This window comes from Pelobates fuscus, chromosome 11 (genome assembly GCF_036172605.1).
Source record: "Pelobates fuscus isolate aPelFus1 chromosome 11, aPelFus1.pri, whole genome shotgun sequence".
Taxonomy (NCBI): Eukaryota; Metazoa; Chordata; class Amphibia; order Anura; family Pelobatidae; genus Pelobates; species Pelobates fuscus.
Window position 1 is genome coordinate 128879668 of NC_086327.1, and position 22545 is coordinate 128902212.

The 22545-nt window shown below is 45.3% G+C and overlaps 1 protein-coding gene across 1 annotated transcript; it reads right to left on the reverse strand.

Moving 5' to 3' along the window:
• Positions 1–3228: 3228 nt before the first annotated feature.
• Positions 3229–22017, reverse strand: CHEK1 (checkpoint kinase 1). The gene is made up of 13 exons (XM_063436858.1): positions 21929–22017; positions 14930–15005; positions 14381–14604; positions 12806–12870; positions 12177–12246; positions 11254–11442; positions 11028–11132; positions 9015–9110; positions 8198–8300; positions 7784–7967; positions 6967–7098; positions 6278–6379; positions 3229–4048 (listed from the first exon to the last, which is right to left on the reverse strand). Exons 2-13 carry the CDS (start codon positions 14992–14994, stop codon positions 3953–3955), a joined length of 1431 nt encoding a protein of 476 aa, XP_063292928.1. The 5' UTR covers positions 14995–15005; positions 21929–22017; the 3' UTR covers positions 3229–3952.
• Between the last annotated feature and the right edge of the window lie 528 nt (positions 22018–22545).

Consider the following 22545-nt stretch of genomic DNA (forward strand, 5'->3'; position numbering starts at 1 on the left):
CATTATTCTAGGGCAGGGGGTCCCAATTAATTTTTCCCTTGGAGACCCCCCAAAATATGTGTGCCGGTGAGTAGCGCAAGCCTTTCAATGAGCAGAGTGTAATGTTTTCATTTGCTGGCAAATTCCATTTATCTGGTTTAATTGTTGACAATTGTATTTGCATGTCTGCAGTTGCGTCAAGTCGATTTCGACACTTTGTTTTTGTTGCAGAGTAAAGTGAGAATCCAGTTTCACATAAGTACGTGCTGGCAAATGGCAACAGAACTTTGATTGCCCGCTTGGACAATTCTTGGTATTCTTCGTGTAAATCACCCCAAAAAGCAATAAGAGAAACTTCTTTACATTTTTGGCTTAGTTGACAGTCAGAAGTTATATCGATCAGATTCTCAAAATCTACATCAGAAAACTTGGCTGGTTTGTCTTTTATGAATGGATTTCAAACCAGTGGCGGATCCAGAGCCTGATTATTTAAATAAATAATCCAGGCACAATAGCCACTACAGCTCAGTGAAGTAGTTATGGTGCCAGTAGTACCAGGATCCCATCCCAGAGTAAGTAGTCAAACCGTTTAAGAACAGTTTGACAACTTACCTAGGGTCTGCTGGGATATAGGGCATAGGAGCAATGGTGTGTGTGAAAGGTGCAGTGTGTGTGTGTGTGAGCAGTGAAGTGTGTGTGTGCGAGGGTGGCAGTGTGTGTCAGGGTTGCAGTGTGTGTAAGCGGTGCAGTGTGTGTGAGAGTTGCAGTGTATATGTGTTTGGGGCAGTGTGTGTATGGGAGCACTGTATAAATCTTCACATATCATTTTAAATAGTCGTGACTGTAATGGTCGACTTTTTATAAAATTAATAATCTGGACCGATTTGTCTAGCACAGTTTTAAGTGAGATTAAAATATTTTTAGCTACGAGTGCATGTCTTTGAAGAACACGGTGAGAACTGGTGCTATTTTTTGCTACATTTCTTATTCGTGTCACAGCGCCTGTCACTTTCCCAACCATTGCTTTGGCATCATCACTGCACATATCTACACATTTGTCACAATTTATACTGTGTGTGTTCATGAACTTTTGGATACATTTAAAGATGTTCTCACCAGTGGTATAAGTTCTCAAAGTTTCACACAGAAGCATGTCCTTTAATATTTGTCAAAATTATATCTAACAAAAAATTGAAAGTCCTGCAACAATTGTGGACTCGTCTAATTGCAGTGAGTACCCATCACATTGATGCAGTTGAGAAATTAGATCAGTATGGATGTCATGACCAAGATCAAAAATACGGCGCAATACGGGTTGTTGGAAAGTGGCACAGCTTCAATTTTTTTTACTCAACTTCCCCTTAATATACATGACATTATTTATTTTGCACATGCTTTTATTAGTGATTCCCTAATACTGTGTGCTTCTCCTGCAAGTGCTATGCGATAACTCACTAAGTCAGAAGCCTCTGTGGCTTTTTCATTGGCATTTGCTCATAAACAAGTAGCTGTCATCATATTTTCTTTGTTTGAGAAGATTGGCTAGCATTGTGTGCTTTTCTTTTTTCCTTTGACCTACAGTACAGTAGGTACAACTATTTTGGGCATGTTTTCTTGATTCTTAGTTGTATCTTCTTTCTCAGTTTCTATAAGTGCCGAACAGGTAGAAGTAGTAATCATTTTTCAGTGCTTTAACCAGCTTTCCAAATTCATGGTTGTTTATTGGTTAAAAAATGCTTTGCATACCTTAAAAATGCGTTTAGAATGACAAAGCATCACGGAAGCTGTAGTTTCAAAACACCTGGGGGTCTACCTTTTGGTTACCCCTGTTCTAAGGGATTGCTTCCTGTCCAAATGATTGAATCTTTCCATATCACTAGAGGTTTATCACTGGAGACCTTAATTCCCAGTTCATGGCCTCTGTACGCTCTGTGCTTGGTAATGAATGTCAATGCAATCTCTATGTCTGCACAGCAAAACAATTCTTTATAGACCCATACATAGCATAAATGAGAAATATGTGGCCATATTTAAAAAAAAAAAAAAAAAAAAAAAAAAAAAGATATGTACAGGTTATGGCCAAATCCTGGTGTACTTACTGAGATTTCTAGCACTGGACCGCAGCTAGATCCTTGTGTCTGTATACACACACACGGATATTTTTGAAGCGTGACCACAGCTAGATCCTATTGTCCGTCTACACGGCTATAACTCTGCTCCTAGTCAAAGCATTTGATGTTTGGTTTGTTGTTTTTTTTTCATTCTGGCAGCTTTCCATGGGTGAAGAATTAGACAATGTATGGTGTGATCAGCAATTAGCAACTGCTTCCTCTGCTGGAGGTTGTGGTTCCACCAGAAACTCTTTGAACACCAAAGTAATTGTTCCCCAATTCCCTTCTCTCTATTAGGTAGTCCAGTTGGTCAGACGGTTCGTTGAAAAAGGGGGGGGGGGGGGGGTGGTGGTGAGACAAGAATTTGTTACTACAAACTGTCGTCTCACACAGTCATTTAACAGGAAATATCTAGAAGGAGACATTCTTAACCCCCTCCCTTCCAAGCTCATTCGCATAGACTAAAATTCAAAACTGCACTCTGTACACAAACTATTGTTCAATGCCAATCTGACTCATGGATTTAAAACAATTGGTGCACAAATTAAATAATTAATGTATTTTGCCTTTTTGTGCCAGAAATGATAGCAGCATGGGAGCACATTTAGCATGTGTAACCCTCTGACAAAACAGGGGAAAATAACTTGCCCGCCCCATATAAAGACATAAGACAACTGCAAACATTGAGAACTTTTCCTTTTTAACAGTGTATATTGGGATTGTAATAAACGATAGGTGCACAACTAGACCATCTGGTTACTACTCTGTGTCCCCGAAAGAGACCAAGCAGGAACAGAACAGGAAATACTAGAAATAGTCAGAAACAGCCTGTGCTTCCCAGAGACACAGGCAAACAGCCAGACAGGTTCTTGTCTTTACCACATTTTCTGATTTTTAGAGTAAGGAGACTAAGAGATGGCATCTATATATAGCTTTCTACAAATGGAGAGGGGGGGGGGGGGGTGAGAGAGAAGCTCTGTAAAGATAAAGTGTATTTCATTTAGTGAAGATACCCATTTCCCCACCCATGCCCAGAGCCAGATTTATATTTATTTATTACACCAGATACTGTAGCACTATATACAGGAGAGAACTGCATGTTATATCGACTGCTGGTTATACAAAATAAAAAAATACATTAATGTCAAATTATTTAATGTGAACATTTACAAATCTTTTGGTCCAAAGCATTTGGACTCCTCAGTTTTATTAGAGGCATTTTGCAAGACACAAAATCAGATTTCTGGATGCTGCTGGAGGAGACTGACACAGAACGAAGAATCATGATCTATCTAGCTTTATAAGTAAAGTAATAAAGTATTTTAACTGCATTTCCTGCAGAGCGCCCACGTTAATTGTTCCATGACTGCATACTGTGCAGAATCCCGCACACTAGGATTTGTGGCTTTCCTTTCATTACATTTGGGAAGGAAAGGACACAAAGTCTGATGCAATCCACAGGGACCTCTTCATCATATATCATCAGACATGGATGGAATGTAATTACCGCAACCAGGTTTTATCAAATTTCCAGTTCTACGCTAACTCACTGTGCACTGCGATCTAAAAAAAATATTGTAGAAGAGCAACATATGCACAGCCTTCTGATGAGCACAGAAGAGAAAACCCACAAACAGTAATATTTTTACACCCCAATGTGATGATACATTACAATTCTAATCGGACTCCTTTCTCTCCTGAACAGCACAAATGTGAGCAGACATACAGCCCCAACTCTTGCACAACTCACAGAAACACGTTCAATAACAATATGGATATTGGATCAAACTATTACTTAATAACATGAGTGAGAAGGTACGGGGCCCAAGAGAACCATGTCCAGTATTGGTGAAGTCCCTTTATCATGTGGTGGATAGAGTCAATTTCTGGTTGGCAACAATGTCATCGAGTTTCTTCTTAATCTTAAGGAAATGTCTTTTAAATTCCAGACCGTCTCCCTGTTAATCAAAAGTAAAACTGCATTAATCCAATATGGAACATTATAATTTTAAGTGAAAGTGTGTTTAGCTATTGAAGTTACTGGCCATTCATGAAATTTCCAGGTCTAGCCACAGTTTGCAGAATATGAGCTCAGATTGTCATTAGTAACCATGTTATCTTTTACCTCTAACCTGCCCTCTGCTACTTGTTACTCCACACTTCTGGAAAAGGTGACTGCTAATAAAAAAGGAGCACTATAGTATCAGGATACAAACCTTTATTTTTTAACGCTATAGTGCATTGGTGTCCAACCTTTTGACTTCCCTGGGCCGCATTGAGCAAACAGAAATTGTCTTGGGCCACACATCAAATATAAAATATAATAATTGCATATACGTAATAAAACATTAAAAGCCATTTTCTTAAAAAGACACTATAGTCATCAGAACAACTACAGCTTACTGTAGTTCTGGTGAGTGTTATCATTATAAAAACACACAAATAGGTCAGTGCTAATAAACACACACAAAAAATAAAGAAGGCAGCAATCCGGAAAAAGGGTTCAGGATTCTTTGGAGTAGGAGGCAAGATATATAAATGCCAGGTTTTATATATCTTGCCTCCTACTCCAAAGAATCCTAGGTGGGGATTATACCACCAACGCGGTTATCATAGAGCGGTGAGCCTGCTCCATCTTTGTGACTACATTTTTATTATTCCTATGTAATTTATTGAGAGGACGATTGTTGCCTTTTTATTCCCTTCTCCTTGAGTTCTGGTTCCAAACTACACCGAGGACCCTCACATCAAATCCTATAAGTGGGGATTGTACCACTGTACGCAAGACACACTAGAGCTGGCCAAGCTCTAACAAATGTGAGTTTAATATCACCATCTTACCCTGTCTATTATTTGTACATATTACACTATTGGATTTTTCTATCCTTTATCTCTCCATAGGTTATCAACACTTGAGAAAATTGTAGCCAAATCGTATCCTCTGAGCTTAAGAATATCTCTCTACACCATACTTTAAGAAGGGTACTTCTGCATAGGAGATACTCTACCCCTTTTATTGGAACATTTTGCTTTCCATTTTTGAGACTTACGTACTGTTCATTTATACACCTGCGTGGCGCAGCCCTTCCCTTTTTTTTCCCATGAGTATAATCATTCCCTCATGTAAATACTGAGATTTCAGAGAAAAGGCAGTGTTTACATTGCCCCTATGGACTCATCAAGTGACCACTCCTAAGATGGCCACTGGAGGTGCTTCCTGGGACAGTGCTACACAGGTCCCTCGGGCATCCTGTAGTGGTGCCGATGCCAGGACAAAGTCATATCCCGCTGCCAGCTCAATGCAGGGTCCACGACGGAGCAGTGCAGGAGGAGCACAGTATGTAAAAGGATCCATCACCGCCCGGTCAGCAAACTAGTGATTCTGAGCCGCGGGTCGGACACCACTGCTATAGTGCCCCTGTCCCTATTTAGATATAGCCCCCCCCCCCTTCCCCCCCTTAAAAAGGTTTAAGAAAATAAAGGGTTTTATTCACCTTTATATGCGTGGAATCCATACCTCCCCATTGGAAACTATTATATTCAATGTTTTCCTATGAGTTTCCATCTCACGTGACAGAATTTTACAGTCAGTGCTAGGGAAACACATCTAGTGGTTGGCAGTTGGACAGCCACTAGAGGACGATTAAAGGGACACTGTAGTCACCCACACCACTTCGGCTCATTGTGGTCTGGGTGCAATGTCCCATGTCCCTTAATCCTACAGAGGTTATTATTGCAGATTCTGAGAAACTGAAATAATTACCTCTGAGGGTTCTCCTCCTCCTCTAGTGGCTGTCTACCAGACAGCCACTAGAGGGACTTCCGGAATCGAAACAGACCTTTGCTCCTTTATCGGACGATGGATGTCCTCACACTCTGCATGACGACCTCCAGCATCAGATTTTCCCCCAAAGGAAAGCATTGAATAATGCTTTCCTATGGGGGAATCCTAATGTGATCATGGCCATTGCTGCGCATGCGCATTAGGCCTCCCCCTAAGGCTGACGTCAGCTGGGGAGGAGTGTTGACTGAGCCTGACCCAGCGCTGAGGGACATCGGCGCTGGATTAAGGTAAGTGACTTAAGAGGCTAGTCAGCTATATGTGCTTTTGAAATAAATTCAAAACAGGCTTTTTTATCATATAAATATAATATTTGATCATATAAACAGAAAAAAAAAAAAATTACCTTGGAAAGACGGAAATCCAACAAAATTCGCTCTTCCATTTCGAAGACAGACACCTTGAATATTAACTTGTTATTCCTTCTGTCCATGGTAGAAAGTGTTACCTGGAAACAACAAAACAGATTAAAGACAAACTAACACAGTGAGACAAAGATTACCATCTGTTAAACAGAAAAATATTCAAGGGGAAACACACACACACACATTTGCGCGCGGGTTTGTATTGTATATAAATAAAATAAAAACTCACGTGCCTTATATAGAATACACACACACACACACACACACACACATCCATCCCTACAACATACTAAACAGAAGGCACATGCATATTATATACATATAATATAGAAAGTACACACAAATTATCAATAAAATGCAAACACACACAGACATTATATAGAATGCACGTACATTGTACAGAATACACACTATATAGAAAGCGCACACACACACTATATAGAAAACACACAATACAGACAGGCATTATATAGAAAACACACATACAATACAGAGACAGACATTATATAGAAAACACACAAAATACAGAGATATATAGAAAACAAACAATACAGACAGATATATAGAAAACACACAATACAGCATGCACACTCAAACACACACACACACACACACACTTTACAGAATGCAACACACACACATATCACTTGCTCAGGATTAAGAGACTGACCTGGTTGGGGCAAGTTTTCTTGCAGACGTAGCCCATCTTTTCGCAGTTATCTTTCAGAGTGCTGTATGAGTTTTCAGCATCCACCCGGGTAAAGAACCTGGTCATCCTCTTAACCAATCGCTGCCATGGATTCTGCATACACATAGGGGCATTGTCAGAAATGAATAACTAGCTACAACAAGGTCATAAAACAGCTTCTGACATGGAATCCAAGCAAAACAAACAAGTATTAGTATTGGTTTCATAGACATTTCATTGTGGCTAAATAACAATTAACTGAAACAGTTAGGTCAAAATAGAGTTTCTGTGAAAAATAAATAAATCAATCACAGAATCGGAGAACTTTCCACCCAAGTGATTTGGTAATTTGCAACTTTTTCCTTTTAGTGAGTAAACCCCTAAATATTAAGATAAAAGGAGTAATATACATTGTATACTCCAGCTGCATTCAATATTTACATTTGTCTGCAGGTGTTTTACTCTGTGACCGGGACCCTTCTATTGATAAGGCATTATATAGTGACTGTAAACTCTCTGAAGAATATACAAACCACTCACCACCTCCTGGTTCCAATATAAAATGTATAGAAAGTGCATTTATCTATAGAATCCTGAGGAACCATGTCAGAGCATGCACTCTGTAAAACAGAAGCCTCACTGTGTACTACATTGCCACAGAGAAATAATGACTTCAGTGTACTGTCCTCCAGGAATTATGTGCTGGCACTCACTAACGAAACATGAACAAATACATACCAGCATGCAGAATCACACAAGCACGCACTCTATACTCCTGCGCTGTCCAGCGTCTGTTTACCTGCGAGGAACCAGGAGTACCCAGTAACTGGCTGTTGAGGAGCATGTTATCAGGGCAGGCTGGCTGTGAGAAGCTCAACCCTTTGCCTTGAACCAAGTTGTCTATGAGAGAGGGATTACTGTCCCATGCTGGCATGGCTGTGCGTGGCTCTGGCTGGGTACTGGAATAGGTTGTCTTATCTCCACTATATCAGAAAGAAATAAAGACATTAAAATGACGCGTTAGGATAATTAATGGACCTGTTCCATTGCTACAAGCATCAACATCTATTAGCACGTAATCTTATAAAAATGATACAATATCAAACCAGGTTAATAAAAATAAACTTAATTGCTTGATATCGGTTACAGCTTTCATAATGAGCAGATTCTTCCCAACCCCCACCAATACTCTAATTAACAGCGACCATCTGACCTGTGAGAGACCTGTGACAGCTCCATTTCAGACCGGATATGTTTAAAGAGGTTTCCTGGTGAATCTGATCCTCCACCTGAGGATACGCGACTTCTCTTTAAACCTAAAGAGGGGACAAAAGCCAGTACATTCAGCACTTTGGATGAACACTGTGCAGGGTAATAACTTCTATACTCCAGGATTAATACTTTGTGGATTTATTCAACAGTGCATTTTGGGGAATTAAAATGGTAAAATCTAGGTCAATATATATTGGTTAGATTACATTTAGTTGTTACATTCTCAGATGAGATATTTCACCAGAACTTACAATCTAGCGAATAGGAGCCGCTCGAAGAAGCTTGTCACATTGAATAAATCACTGTTTATACAAGGCTTACATGGCAAACATGTATTTAAAGGTCACTTATCTAGAGACTACCTTACTGAGAAATACCTAGAAATCAGTTTAAGTGTGTATGTGATGTAGCTTTTCCTTAAAAGCAATATACACACTATATAGAAAGCACACACACACACGTATGTGATGTAGCTTTTCCTTAAAAGCAATTTACATCACAAACCAGTTAAGTCCTGGCACAGTCAGGGCACATACTGCAAATGAGGTGGGAAAAAAAACAAAAAAACACATTTTTAAATATCTCCAACAGGTGCAAAGAATTATAACAATGACTGACAGATGGAAGTGCTTAATCTCTGGACAGAGGTAAATATTTGATCTGGATTTGTGACAAACACATAACTGTGAAATATAAGGGGATAAGTAAACATTAAAACTTCTTTAAATGAAGCATTTGAGTTTAATGCACAGACATACCCTTCTTGATTATTTTTGTAAACCACCGTTCTTTTTTGATTCCTGGAATGGTTATTCTGGTATCTGGGTGTTCAGTCAGTATCTTACACAGCAACGCTAAAATGACAAGTGTTTAAATTATTACAATTTACATAATGTGAAAGCTAGGGCTTGACAAATTTGTTTGGAATCTAGGAGCCAGCTAAAAAAAGTTAGGAGCAAGTCGTTAAAAAAAAAAAAAAAAAGTGTCCCACAACCAGCCAGACATAGCCTAACTCCTACCAACATCGCGAGGGCCCAGCTCCATAGAGAATAAAAGGATACCACCCGAACTACGGATAAGCACTCACTCCCCCTCCCCCACCCTCCACAGGCCCTACCCACCTCAATACCCCCTGGACACACACCACGTGACTACCTAACGCTGACGACACTGAAACTTCTCTAACTTAACCACCCAATAACCCAGACTAATGGGAATACAAAAGCCGACTGTTCGCAACACTCTGTACTTGAAATTATGCTATTCCAGCTAATGAGACCTTATCTCTGATATATTAATTGTTAACCTACTGTACTAAATGGATCGCATATGTACCCCACCCCTCTTTTACATTCTGTACCCCTCGCTTACGATCAAACGACTTAAAATACTGAAAATAAAGAATTTATAAAATAAAAAAAGTAACAAAACTTTAATTTTGAATGCGAAAAATGCAATTTTTAAAAGGTACGCTATAGTCACCACAACCACTGCAGCTTAATGTAGGTGTTCTGGTGTCTGTAGCATGTCACTGCAGGCTTTTCAATGAAAACACTACCTTTTCAGAGAAAAGACAGTGTTTACATTGCTACCTTGGGACACCTCTAGTGGCAGTCACTCAGACCGCCACTTGAGGTGATTCCTAGACGTTTAACCTATGTTCAGCGTCTCCATGCTCTGCAATGAAGCGTTGAAGGTTCCCCATAGAGAAGCATCGATTCCATGCATCTCTATGAGGAAATGCGGATTGGCGCAGCACAGCCTTTTGCTGCACATTTGCAAAATCCTCCTAAAGCTTTCCACGGGAAAGCATTGACTTATTTGAGATAAGGTAAAGATTGATGATCTCAAGCATGGAGGCGGGACCAGCCATGGCGAAACCGGCATGGCGTGGGAAAAAAGTGAGCAACAACACCTTTCCCGTGTGATCGGAGGGGGGCAGGTACCAAAACAGACACACACACAGAGAAACACAGAGACATGTAGACACACACGCAGAGACAGACACACATTTTCACATAAACTCACAAATTAACATTTTTATTTTCATTTATGTCCACCCAAGGGAGCAGAGATGAGCTGCAGGATTACTGCTCCCTCGCGCATAGCATCCCACGCTGCTCCCAGCCGTCTGGGTGGCCAGCTCCCATGCAGCGTCGGGCAGGTGGGCACCTGGCCGGCCAGCTCTCACGCTGCCCTGTGCTGACATTCCCTAAAGGGCTGCCAGGACAAAATTCCATGGCGACCTGAGATTGGTCTAGCCCTGGTTAAAGAGTGTCAAAGGAAGTCCGTAAACAATGAAAAGCTATTAGACAGATAATATTCATGCAGCAAGTGTTGCCCTGCCGTTTGTGGAATTTGTACTTTATTTTTCATTGATTCACTTATACCATAGCTGACGTGTGCATTCGTCACACTAGTCTGCAGCAAATATCACATCTGCACATTGGCAGATGTGATATGTGCCAAGAAATAAAGGCTAACTGGCAACCCCAGCTGAGAGCCAGAAACTAACTCCACACAGCTGAGTAGATTGGAGTCCATGCTCATCCGAGAAACAGATTCCCTGAACACAAATGTAGACAGTCATGTATTGGCTTTGATTGAATATGCTGAACAGCGAAAGACGTCTCATTGGGTTTTCCGTGGAGTAAGTTTGCAAAATCCAACAAGTCAGGAGTTGGGGTATTACAGAAATTGCCACCTTAATACTGTACTGACAGATACAGCCCTTGCATTCACCCAGCTTCAAAGAAACGATGGCTACATACCCAGAGGTACTGAATCCACCTTTTTCCAGGGGTTAAGATAATGCTTCTTTTCTTTCCAGTCACAGTATTCTTGACATGCGTCGTTTGGCTGATCCCAGGGTAACTCTGCATAATTGAGGTAGAAAAATCCCATAAAATGAAAAAAAAAAAAAAAACATTTGCAGGAAAGCAGTATATATTCTTGCCCAATGTAGAAGCATACTGCCAGACCCAGATACCGACTTACCTCCGGCCAGCATGGCAGTTAAGACGATTCCACACGACCAGACATCCACAGGTTCTGCATGAAACCCTCTAGTCTTGATAAGCTCAGGTGCCACATAGGGAAGTGTTCCGCACATCTTGTTCAGCAATCGCTCCTTGCCGCCATGTCGGAATACAGTCGCCAACCCAAAGTCTGAGATTTTTAACTGATCTGAAATGATGAAATAATAATTAAACTTTCTGCCTCTCACGGGGACTTCTCCAATATAGTTACATAACTGAAAAGAGACTTGCGTCCATCAAGTTCAGCCTTTCTCACATTTGTTTTTTTTTTTGCTGTTGATCCAAAAGAAGGCAAAAAAACCAGTTTGAAGCACGATTTTGCAATAAGCTAATAGAAAGGTGGAGAACCAACAGAATGACTGTATGACAGGCTCAATGTCTCAGACGCCTAAAGCAACTACTACTAGACATCACTTTTACAATAAATTGTGTGTATTTCATATATGGAAGAATCCCATGTATCGCCCAAGGAATGGTTGCCAGTAGGCTCACAAATTCTACGGCTTAAAGATACAGTGATGTTCAGACATGTTAGCTGGACAAAACGTTGCTTATGTAAAGACAGAGCATAGAAGGCTGATGCATTTTAAAAATGTGTGCAATTAAATATTTAACACCTTAGCTGCCCGACATGGGTGAGACACATAGGGGAACAATTCAACAGGTCCTCCTTTTAATTATTCAAATTCCATTCCCAAAACAGGGGATTGGACTCTTGGAATCAGTGCAGCCATGAAAATTGGATGAAATTAAAAGGAAAACAAAATTTAGATCAATTAATTTGGATAAAATTCTTAACCTGCATGTGTTTATTACATGCTCGCCCTATAAAGCAGGCATTCTACAGAACAGATGAATAGTATCCCAGCGGCCCATACATACCTCTGTCATCCAGGAGCAGGTTTTCTGGTTTAATGTCTCTGTGCGTAATCCCAAGGCCATGTAAATACTCCTGCAAACAGACCGATTTTGAATAAATGTTACAGCCTATTAACATACTGTGAGTGAAACATCATCTTCACACAGCCATTGATATGCCCTGATGTACAACAAACAAAAGCCTCCTCCCCCAAGAAACCACTCTACAGATCGCAGTCCCATTTCACAGAATTAAACGAGAAGGAAGAGCCTCATTGTTCCTTTCCCGTGTAAATCCCACTCACTAACCATACCGTCCAATTAAATTTAAAGGGGTTAATAAAAAGGGGAGTGGAACTCCTTCCACAAGGAGATTCTGCTTCTTCAATTCAGTTTGTGTCAAAGTGCAAGTAATGTGAACACACAGTGCAGTGTTATTACAGAAAAACACTTTAAATGAAGTCACACAGGACTGGAATATAGATTACCAGTGGTTACAGTACAGAGAGTCATAAGAAAATTCACATGAAACATCTTTAGAGCCTGGCCATTTACTAACTTCACTAAATGACTCGGATCATGGAAACATCACTAATAAATACCGGGCAGTTACAATAAGGCAGGAATATTGGACATAGAAGATCATTTCTCACCACGCCAGCGATCAACTGCTGGAAAAAGGAGTGTGCTTCATGCTCCGGCATTCCCACATCCGGCTCTGGAAGAGATCAAATAACTGGTTAAATAAATGTGCAGACCTCATCACTCACACTGTGATAGATCAAATACACTACTGCAGTGAATTACAGAAAGTGGACAAAAACAACCTTAAAGAAATCCTATAGGAAAACACACACATAATCCTGACCCTATAGTGTTAAACAAAAAAACACCATCTAGCCCCCCATAACCTCCCTAAATATAGTAAAATCTTATTGCAGTCTGCTGCTGTTGGCTCTGCCCCTGATCTGCCAGCTTGGCTAACATCATCAGAAGTGTTGATCTCAACCAATCACAATGCTTTCTCATAGGAAAGCATTAGATTGTCTGTGATTATCAAGAAGGCAGCTCAGAGGCAGAGCCAGCACAAGCCAAACACAGCTCTGGCCAATCAGCACCTCCTCATATCGATGCAATGAATCAATGCATCTCTCTGAGAAAAGCTCAGTTTCTCCATGCAGAGGATGGACAGACTGAATCTCAGTCACACTGTGCAGCACTGCACCAGGAAGCACCTCTAGAAGGCTTATGAGGAGTGGTCACAGGAGGTATCCCTAGGCTGTAATGAAAACACTGCCTTTTCTCTGAAACAAACGGTGTTTACTGCAAAAAGCTTGAAGGGAATGATTATACTAACCAGAACAAATACAATAAACTGTAGTTGTTCTGGTGACTATAAACTGTAGTTGTTCTGGTGACTATAATGTCCCTTTAATTAAATAAAGAAAATTCCTGATGAATTGGCAGAGCAGGGCTGTCCACCACTTGTTTTGTCCAATATTAACCCATTTGTTGTTTGCAGGTTTTTGTCTGTTGTATAGTGCTGTGGAAAAATTATAGCGCCTCCCTCCCTCTTCTGGTCACATGTGGTGTTCCCCAAGGCTCCAAACGCGGCCCCCTACTATTCACATTATTTATAAATGATCTGCCTAACGTCTGCAAATCCTCAACTGAACACATGTATGCAGACGACAGTAATCTATGCTAGTAAACCCAATCTACCGCAGCTTGAGGCTGTGCTCCAAGACCAATTCATATACAACAGGATTAAATTAAAAAATATTGCCTTTCAGTGAAATTTAGAGAATTGCACTTCAATTTCTTACAAACTGCAACATGCAGAGAAATATTGCAAAAACTTGTATGTACAGTAGGTGAATGAAGGGTATTTGTGGCCACCCCTGGGGTAGTAAAATAACAGGCAGTGAATACAGAGCCCAAATCAAAGTATACTGATACAGATGGTTATCACTGAAACATTATGTCTACAAATGATCTACAGACAAAACAGAAAAATCAAGTGTTCAGTCTAGCTTGAGCTAAATGTAAGTGAAAGAGGACAAGTCCCAGTAACTGTGATGTGCAATACATAAGCTAAGGTTACTTTCTAGCTAAAGTATCTAATGTTCTGTGCTACAACTAACAAATTCACAATGCAAAAGGCTGACATTTAAACACGGCAGAAATTGCAGTAAAACAAGCAATATAACACAGAGTACTAAAATTACCAATTCGATCAAACAGCTCGCCTCCACGACAGTATTCCAGGAAGAGGTACTGAATGTTGCCTTCTTTACGGTGCCCATAAAATCGAACAATGTTCTTATGGTGCAGCATCTTATTGATACAGATCTCCTTCTTGATATTTTCTGGACATTCAGCAGCACGCTTCATATCAACGATTTTCACAGCCACGGCTTCTTCAGTTTTCCGATTCACAGCCAACTGCACTCTGACACAAGAAAAGAACCGGATTAATACGGAGAGAGTGAGCAGGAAAACGCTAACCGTGACACAAACCCACCTTACATCAAGGGTTATTTATATGGAAACCATGGCAGCATCACTATAGGGTTAGCAATATTGGAGGTGGGCAGGACAGATATGTGCCACACATTATCAGGATTTATTTGGGAGGTCCTTTTTTCAGCATTATTGTGGTGTTATTATTTTATTATTTATTTAGCGCCATCAGATTCCCTAGCGCTGTATTATGCATTTAAAATGTGGATAGAGCAATATATGTATATTAAATAAGACTTGCAAGAGGTACTCACTCTCCGTATGCTCCTTCTCCAAGAGTCTGGACCAGATCCCAACCTTCAACAAAAGGGACGGCCATAATTCATGCCCCTGGCAGGGAAACAGAATGACAATCTGAATAGCAGATACTTTCTATATGGGAAACAAACTGCACACGACCAGCTCAGGGAGGTTGGTCATTGTACCCATTTCACTTGTTACATCTCAGTCAGTCAGTCAGTCAGTCAGTGTCGGGGTGATCTCTCAGTCAGTCAGTGTCGGGGTGATCTCTCAGTCAGTCAGTCAGTCAGTCAGTGTCGGGGTGATCTCTCAGTCAGTCAGTCAGTCAGTGTCGGGGTGATCTCTCAGTCAGTCAGTCAGTGTCGGGGTGATCTCTCAGTCAGTCAGTCAGTGTCGGGGTGATCTCCCAGTCAGTCAGTGAGTCAGTCAGTCAGTCAGTCAGTCAGTGTCGGGGTGATCTCCCAGTCAGTCAGTGAGTCAGTCAGTCAGTCAGTCAGTGTCGGGGTGATCTCCCAGTCAGTCAGTGAGTCAGTCAGTCAGTCAGTCAGTGTCGGGGTGATCTCCCAGTCAGTCAGTCAGTGAGTCAGTCAGTCAGTCAGTCAGTCAGTCAGTCAGTCAGTCAGTCAGTCAGTCAGTCAGTCAGTGTCGGGGTGATCTCCCAGTCAGTCAGTCAGTGAGTCAGTCAGTCAGTCAGTCAGTGTCGGGGTGATCTCCCAGTCAGTCAGTGAGTCAGTCAGTCAGTCAGTGTCGGGGTGATCTCCCAGTCAGTCAGTCAGTGAGTCAGTCAGTCAGTGAGTCAGTCAGTCAGTCAGTGAGTCAGTCAGTCAGTGAGTCAGTCAGTCAGTCAGTGTCGGGGTGATCTCCCAGTCAGTCAGTGAGTCAGTCAGTGAGTCAGTGTCGGGGTGATCTCCCAGTCAGTCAGTGAGTCAGTCAGTGAGTCAGTCAGTCAGTCAGTCAGTCAGTCAGTCAGTCAGTCAGTCAGTCAGTGTCGGGGTGATCTCCCAGTCAGTCAGTGAGTCAGTCAGTGAGTCAGTCAGTCAGTCAGTCAGTGAGTCAGTCAGTCAGTCAGTGTCGGGGTGATCTCCCAGTCAGTCAGTGAGTCAGTCAGTCAGTCAGTCAGTGTCGGGGTGATCTCCCAGTCAGTCAGTGAGTCAGTCAGTCAGTCAGTCAGTGTCGGGGTGATCTCCCAGTCAGTCAGTGAGTCAGTCAGTGAGTCAGTCAGTCAGTGTCGGGGTGATCTCCCAGTGAGTCAGTGAGTCAGTCAGTCAGTCAGTGTCGGGGTGATCTCCCAGTGAGTCAGTGAGTCAGTCAGTCAGTCAGTCAGTCAGTCAGTCAGTCAGTCAGTCAGTCAGTCAGTCAGTCAGTCAGTCAGTGTCGGGGTGATCTCCCAGTCAGTCAGTCAGTCAGTGTCGGGGTGATCTCCCAGTCAGTCAGTCAGTCAGTCAGTGTCGGGGTGATCTCCCAGTCAGTCAGTCAGTCAGTCAGTGTCGGGGTGATCTCCCAGTCAGTCAGTCAGTCAGTGTCGGGGTGATCTCCCAGTCAGTCAGTGTCGGGGTGATCTCCCAGTCAGTCAGTCAGTCAGTCAGTGTCGGGGTGATCTCTCAGTCAGTCAGTGTCGGGGTGATCTCCCAGTCAGTCAGTCAGTCAGTCAGTGTCGGGGTGATCTCCCAGTCAGTCAGTGTCGGGGTGATCTCCCAGTCAGTCAGTCAGTCAGTCAGTGTCGGGGTGATCTCTCAGTCATTCAGTCAGTCAGTCAGTCAGTGTCGGGGTGATCTCTCAGTCATTCAGTCAGTCAGTCAGTCAGTGTCGGGGTGATCTCTCAGTCAGTCAGTCAGTCAGTCAGTCAGTGTCGGGGTGATCTCTCAGTCAGTCAGTCAGTCAGTCAGTCAGTGTCGGGGTGATCTCTCAGTCAGTCAGTCAGTCAGTCAGTCAGTGTCGGGGTGATCTCTCAGTCAGTCAGTCAGTCAGTCAGTGTCGGGGTGATCTCTCAGTCAGTCAGTCAGTCAGTCAGTCAGTGTCGGGGTGATCTCTCAGTCAGTCAGTCAGTCAGTCAGTCAGTGTCGGGGTGATCTCTCAGTCAGTCAGTCAGTCAGTCAGTCAGTGTCGGGGTGATCTCTCAGTCAGTCAGTCAGTCAGTCAGTCAGTGTCGGGGTGATCTCTCAGTCAGTCAGTCAGTCAGTCAGTCAGTGTCGGGGTGATCTCTCAGTCAGTCAGTCAGTCAGTCAGTCAGTGTCGGGGTGATCTCTCAGTCAGTCAGTCAGTCAGTCAGTCAGTGTCGGGGTGATCTCTCAGTCAGTCAGTCAGTCAGTCAGTGTCGGGGTGATCTCTCAGTCAGTCAGTCAGTCAGTCAGTCAGTGTCGGGGTGATCTCTCAGTCAGTCAGTCAGTCAGTCAGTCAGTGTCGGGGTGATCTCTCAGTCAGTCAGTCAGTCAGTCAGTCAGTGTCGGGGTGATCTCTCAGTCAGTCAGTCAGTCAGTCAGTCAGTGTCGGGGTGATCTCTCAGTCAGTCAGTCAGTCAGTCAGTGTCGGGGTGATCTCTCAGTCAGTCAGTCAGTCAGTCAGTCAGTGTCGGGGTGATCTCTCAGTCAGTCAGTCAGTCAGTCAGTCAGTCAGTGTCGGGGTGATCTCTCAGTCAGTCAGTCAGTCAGTCAGTCAGTCAGTGTCGGGGTGATCTCTCAGTCAGTCAGTCAGTCAGTCAGTCAGTCAGTCAGTGTCGGGGTGATCTCTCAGTCAGTCAGTCAGTCAGTCAGTCAGTCAGTGTCGGGGTGATCTCTCAGTCAGTCAGTCAGTCAGTCAGTGTCGGGGTGATCTCTCAGTCAGTCAGTCAGTCAGTCAGTCAGTGTCGGGGTGATCTCTCAGTCAGTCAGTCAGTCAGTCAGTCAGTGTCGGGGTGATCTCTCAGTCAGTCAGTCAGTCAGTCAGTCAGTGTCGGGGTGATCTCTCAGTCAGTCAGTCAGTCAGTCAGTCAGTGTCGGGGTGATCTCTCAGTCAGTCAGTCAGTCAGTCAGTCAGTGTCGGGGTGATCTCTCAGTCAGTCAGTCAGTCAGTCAGTCAGTGTCGGGGTGATCTCTCAGTCAGTCAGTCAGTCAGTCAGTCAGTGTCGGGGTGATCTCTCAGTCAGTCAGTCAGTCAGTCAGTCAGTGTCGGGGTGATCTCTCAGTCAGTCAGTCAGTCAGTCAGTCAGTGTCGGGGTGATCTCTCAGTCAGTCAGTCAGTCAGTCAGTCAGTGTCGGGGTGATCTCTCAGTCAGTCAGTCAGTCAGTCAGTCAGTGTCGGGGTGATCTCTCAGTCAGTCAGTCAGTCAGTCAGTGTCGGGGTGATCTCCCAGTCAGTCAGTCAGTCAGTCAGTCAGTGTCGGGGTGATCTCCCAGTCAGTCAGTCAGTCAGTCAGTCAGTGTCGGGGTGATCTCTCAGTCAGTCAGTCAGTCAGTGTCGGGGTGATCTCCCAGTCAGTCAGTCAGTCAGTGTCGGGGTGATCTCTCAGTCAGTCAGTCAGTCAGTGTCGGGGTGATCTCTCAGTCAGTCAGTCAGTCAGTGTCGGGGTGATCTCTCAGTCAGTCAGTCAGTCAGTGTCGGGGTGATCTCTCAGTCAGTCAGTCAGTCAGTGTCGGGGTGATCTCTCAGTCAGTCAGTCAGTCAGTCAGTGTCGGGGTGATCTCTCAGTCAGTCAGTCAGTCAGTCAGTGTCGGGGTGATCTCTCAGTCAGTCAGTCAGTCAGTCAGTGTCGGGGTGATCTCTCAGTCAGTCAGTCAGTCAGTCAGTGTCGGGGTGATCTCTCAGTCAGTCAGTCAGTCAGTCAGTGTCGGGGTGATCTCTCAGTCAGTCAGTCAGTCAGTCAGTCAGTGTCGGGGTGATCTCTCAGTCAGTCAGTCAGTCAGTCAGTGTCGGGGTGATCTCTCAGTCAGTCAGTCAGTCAGTCAGTGTCGGGGTGATCTCTCAGTCAGTCAGTCAGTCAGTCAGTGTCGGGGTGATCTCTCAGTCAGTCAGTCAGTCAGTCAGTGTCGGGGTGATCTCTCAGTCAGTCAGTCAGTCAGTCAGTGTCGGGGTGATCTCTCAGTCAGTCAGTCAGTCAGTCAGTGTCGGGGTGATCTCTCAGTCAGTCAGTCAGTCAGTCAGTGTCGGGGTGATCTCTCAGTCAGTCAGTCAGTCAGTCAGTGTCGGGGTGATCTCTCAGTCAGTCAGTCAGTCAGTCAGTGTCGGGGTGATCTCTCAGTCAGTCAGTCAGTCAGTGTCGGGGTGATCTCTCAGTCAGTCAGTCAGTCAGTGTCGGGGTGATCTCTCAGTCAGTCAGTCAGTCAGTGTCGGGGTGATCTCTCAGTCAGTCAGTCAGTCAGTGTCGGGGTGATCTCTCAGTCAGTCAGTCAGTCAGTGTCGGGGTGATCTCTCAGTCAGTCAGTCAGTCAGTGTCGGGGTGATCTCTCAGTCAGTCAGTCAGTCAGTGTCGGGGTGATCTCTCAGTCAGTCAGTCAGTCAGTGTCGGGGTGATCTCTCAGTCAGTCAGTCAGTCAGTGTCGGGGTGATCTCTCAGTCAGTCAGTCAGTCAGTCAGTGTCGGGGTGATCTCTCAGTCAGTCAGTCAGTCAGTCAGTGTCGGGGTGATCTCTCAGTCAGTCAGTCAGTCAGTCAGTCAGTGTCGGGGTGATCTCTCAGTCAGTCAGTCAGTCAGTCAGTCAGTGTCGGGGTGATCTCTCAGTCAGTCAGTCAGTCAGTCAGTCAGTGTCGGGGTGATCTCTCAGTCAGTCAGTCAGTCAGTCAGTGTCGGGGTGATCTCTCAGTCAGTCAGTCAGTCAGTGTGATCTCTCAGTCAGTCAGTCAGTCAGTGTCGGGGTGATCTCTCAGTCAGTCAGTCAGTGTCGGGGTGATCTCTCAGTCAGTCAGTCAGTGTCGGGGTGATCTCCCAGTCAGTCAGTCAGTGTCGGGGTGATCTCCCAGTCAGTCAGTTGTCGGGGTGATCTCCCAGTCAGTCAGTGTCGGGGTGATCTCCCAGTCAGTCAGTGTCGGGGTGATCTCCCAGTCAGTCAGTGTCGGGGTGATCTCCCAGTCAGTCAGTGTCGGGGTGATCTCCCAGTCAGTCAGTGTCGGGGTGATCTCCCAGTCAGTCAGTGTCGGGGTGATCTCCCAGTCAGTCAGTGTCGGGGTGATCTCCCAGTCAGTCAGTGTCGGGGTGATCTCCCAGTCAGTCAGTCAGTCAGTCAGTGTCGGGGTGATCTCCCAGTCAGTCAGTCAGTCAGTGTCGGGGTGATCTCCCAGTCAGTCAATCAGTCAGTCAGTGTCGGGGTGATCTCCCAGTCAATCAGTCAGTCAGTGTCGGGGTGATCTCCCAGTCAGTCAATCAGTCAGTCAGTGTCGGGGTGATCTCCCAGTCAGTCAATCAGTCAGTCAGTGTCGGGGTGATCTCCCAGTCAGTCAATCAGTCAGTCAGTGTCGGGGTGATCTCCCAGTCAGTCAATCAGTCAGTCAGTGTCGGGGTGATCTCCCAGTCAGTCAATCAGTCAGTCAGTGTCGGGGTGATCTCCCAGTCAGTCAGTCAGTCAGTGTCGGGGTGATCTCCCAGTCAGTCAGTCAGTGTCGGGGTGATCTCCCAGTCAGTCAGTCAGTGTCGGGGTGATCTCCCAGTCAGTCAGTCAGTGTCGGGGTGATCTCCCAGTCAGTCAGTCAGTGTCGGGGTGATCTCCCAGTCAGTCAGTCAGTGTCGGGGTGATCTCCCAGTCAGTCAGTCAGTGTCGGGGTGATCTCCCAGTCAGTCAGTCAGTGTCGGGGTGATCTCCCAGTCAGTCAGTCAGTGTCGGGGTGATCTCCCAGTCAGTCAGTCAGTGTCGGGGTGATCTCCCAGTCAGTCAGTCAGTGTCGGGGTGATCTCCCAGTCAGTCAGTCAGTGTCGGGGTGATCTCCCAGTCAGTCAGTCAGTGTCGGGGTGATCTCCCAGTCAGTCAGTCAGTGTCGGGGTGATCTCCCAGTCAGTCAGTCAGTCAGTGTCGGGGTGATCTCCCAGTCAGTCAGTCAGTCAGTGTCGGGGTGATCTCCCAGTCAGTCAGTCAGTCAGTCAGTCAGTCAGTCAGTCAGTGTCGGGGTGATCTCCCAGTCAGTCAGTCAGTCAGTGTCGGGGTGATCTCCCAGTCAGTCAGTCAGTCAGTGTCGGGGTGATCTCCCAGTCAGTCAGTCAGTCAGTGTCGGGGTGATCTCCCAGTCAGTCAGTCAGTCAGTGTCGGGGTGATCTCCCAGTCAGTCAGTCAGTCAGTGTCGGGGTGATCTCCCAGTCAGTCAGTCAGTCAGTGTCGGGGTGATCTCCCAGTCAGTCAGTCAGTCAGTGTCGGGGTGATCTCCCAGTCAGTCAGTCAGTCAGTGTCGGGGTGATCTCCCAGTCAGTCAGTCAGTCAGTGTCGGGGTGATCTCCCAGTCAGTCAGTCAGTCAGTGTCGGGGTGATCTCCCAGTCAGTCAGTCAGTCAGTGTCGGGGTGATCTCCCAGTCAGTCAGTCAGTCAGTGTCGGGGTGATCTCCCAGTCAGTCAGTCAGTCAGTGTCGGGGTGATCTCCCAGTCAGTCAGTCAGTCAGTGTCGGGGTGATCTCCCAGTCAGTCAGTCAGTCAGTGTCGGGGTGATCTCCCAGTCAGTCAGTCAGTCAGTGTCGGGGTGATCTCCCAGTCAGTCAGTCAGTCAGTCAGTGTCGGGGTGATCTCCCAGTCAGTCAGTGTCGGGGTGATCTCCCAGTCAGTCAGTCAGTGTCGGGGTGATCTCCCAGTCAGTCAGTCAGTGTCGGGGTGATCTCCCAGTCAGTCAGTCAGTGTCGGGGTGATCTCCCAGTCAGTCAGTCAGTGTCGGGGTGATCTCCCAGTCAGTCAGTCAGTGTCGGGGTGATCTCCCAGTCAGTCAGTGTCGGGGTGATCTCCCAGTCAGTCAGTGTCGGGGTGATCTCCCAGTCAGTCAGTGTCGGGGTGATCTCCCAGTCAGTCAGTGTCGGGGTGATCTCCCAGTCAGTCAGTGTCGGGGTTCGGTCACTCGGTTTCGGGGTTTTACCACTTTCTCGCCGTTTCCCGCTCTCTGAGCTTCAAACTCCAGGCGAATGACTTGACGTGTTAAAGGTAAGTCCGACGCTGCGTGATGACATCATCTGGAAAGTCCCGCGCTGTAGGGGCGGAGTCATCCGTTTTTAAGAAGGCGGAGCAAGAGAGAGGGCGGAAACTGAGGGCGGGCGAAGTCACAGCGAGACAAAAAGAGAGGGGCGGGGTTAGTGGGCGGGGCTATCATAGACAGATGGGCGGCGTTAGTGGGCGGGGCTATCATAGACCGATGGGCGGTGCCAGTGAGGCTATTCTCTGTTTCAATCCCAGCTCACACTCAGAGTCCCAGCTCACACTCACTGTGTCCCAGCTTTACCCCCAGCTCTCACTCACTGAGTCCCAGCTTTACCCCAGCTCACACTCACTGTGTCCCAGCTTTACCCCCAGCTCACACTCACTGTGTCCCAGCTTTACCCCCAGCTCACACTCACTGAGTCCCAGCTTTACCCCAGCTCACACTCACTGAGTCCCAGCTTTATCCCCAGCTCACACTCACTGAGTCCCAGCTTTATCCCCAGCTCACACTCACTGAGTCCCAGCTTTATCCCCAGCTCACACTCACTGAGTCCCAGC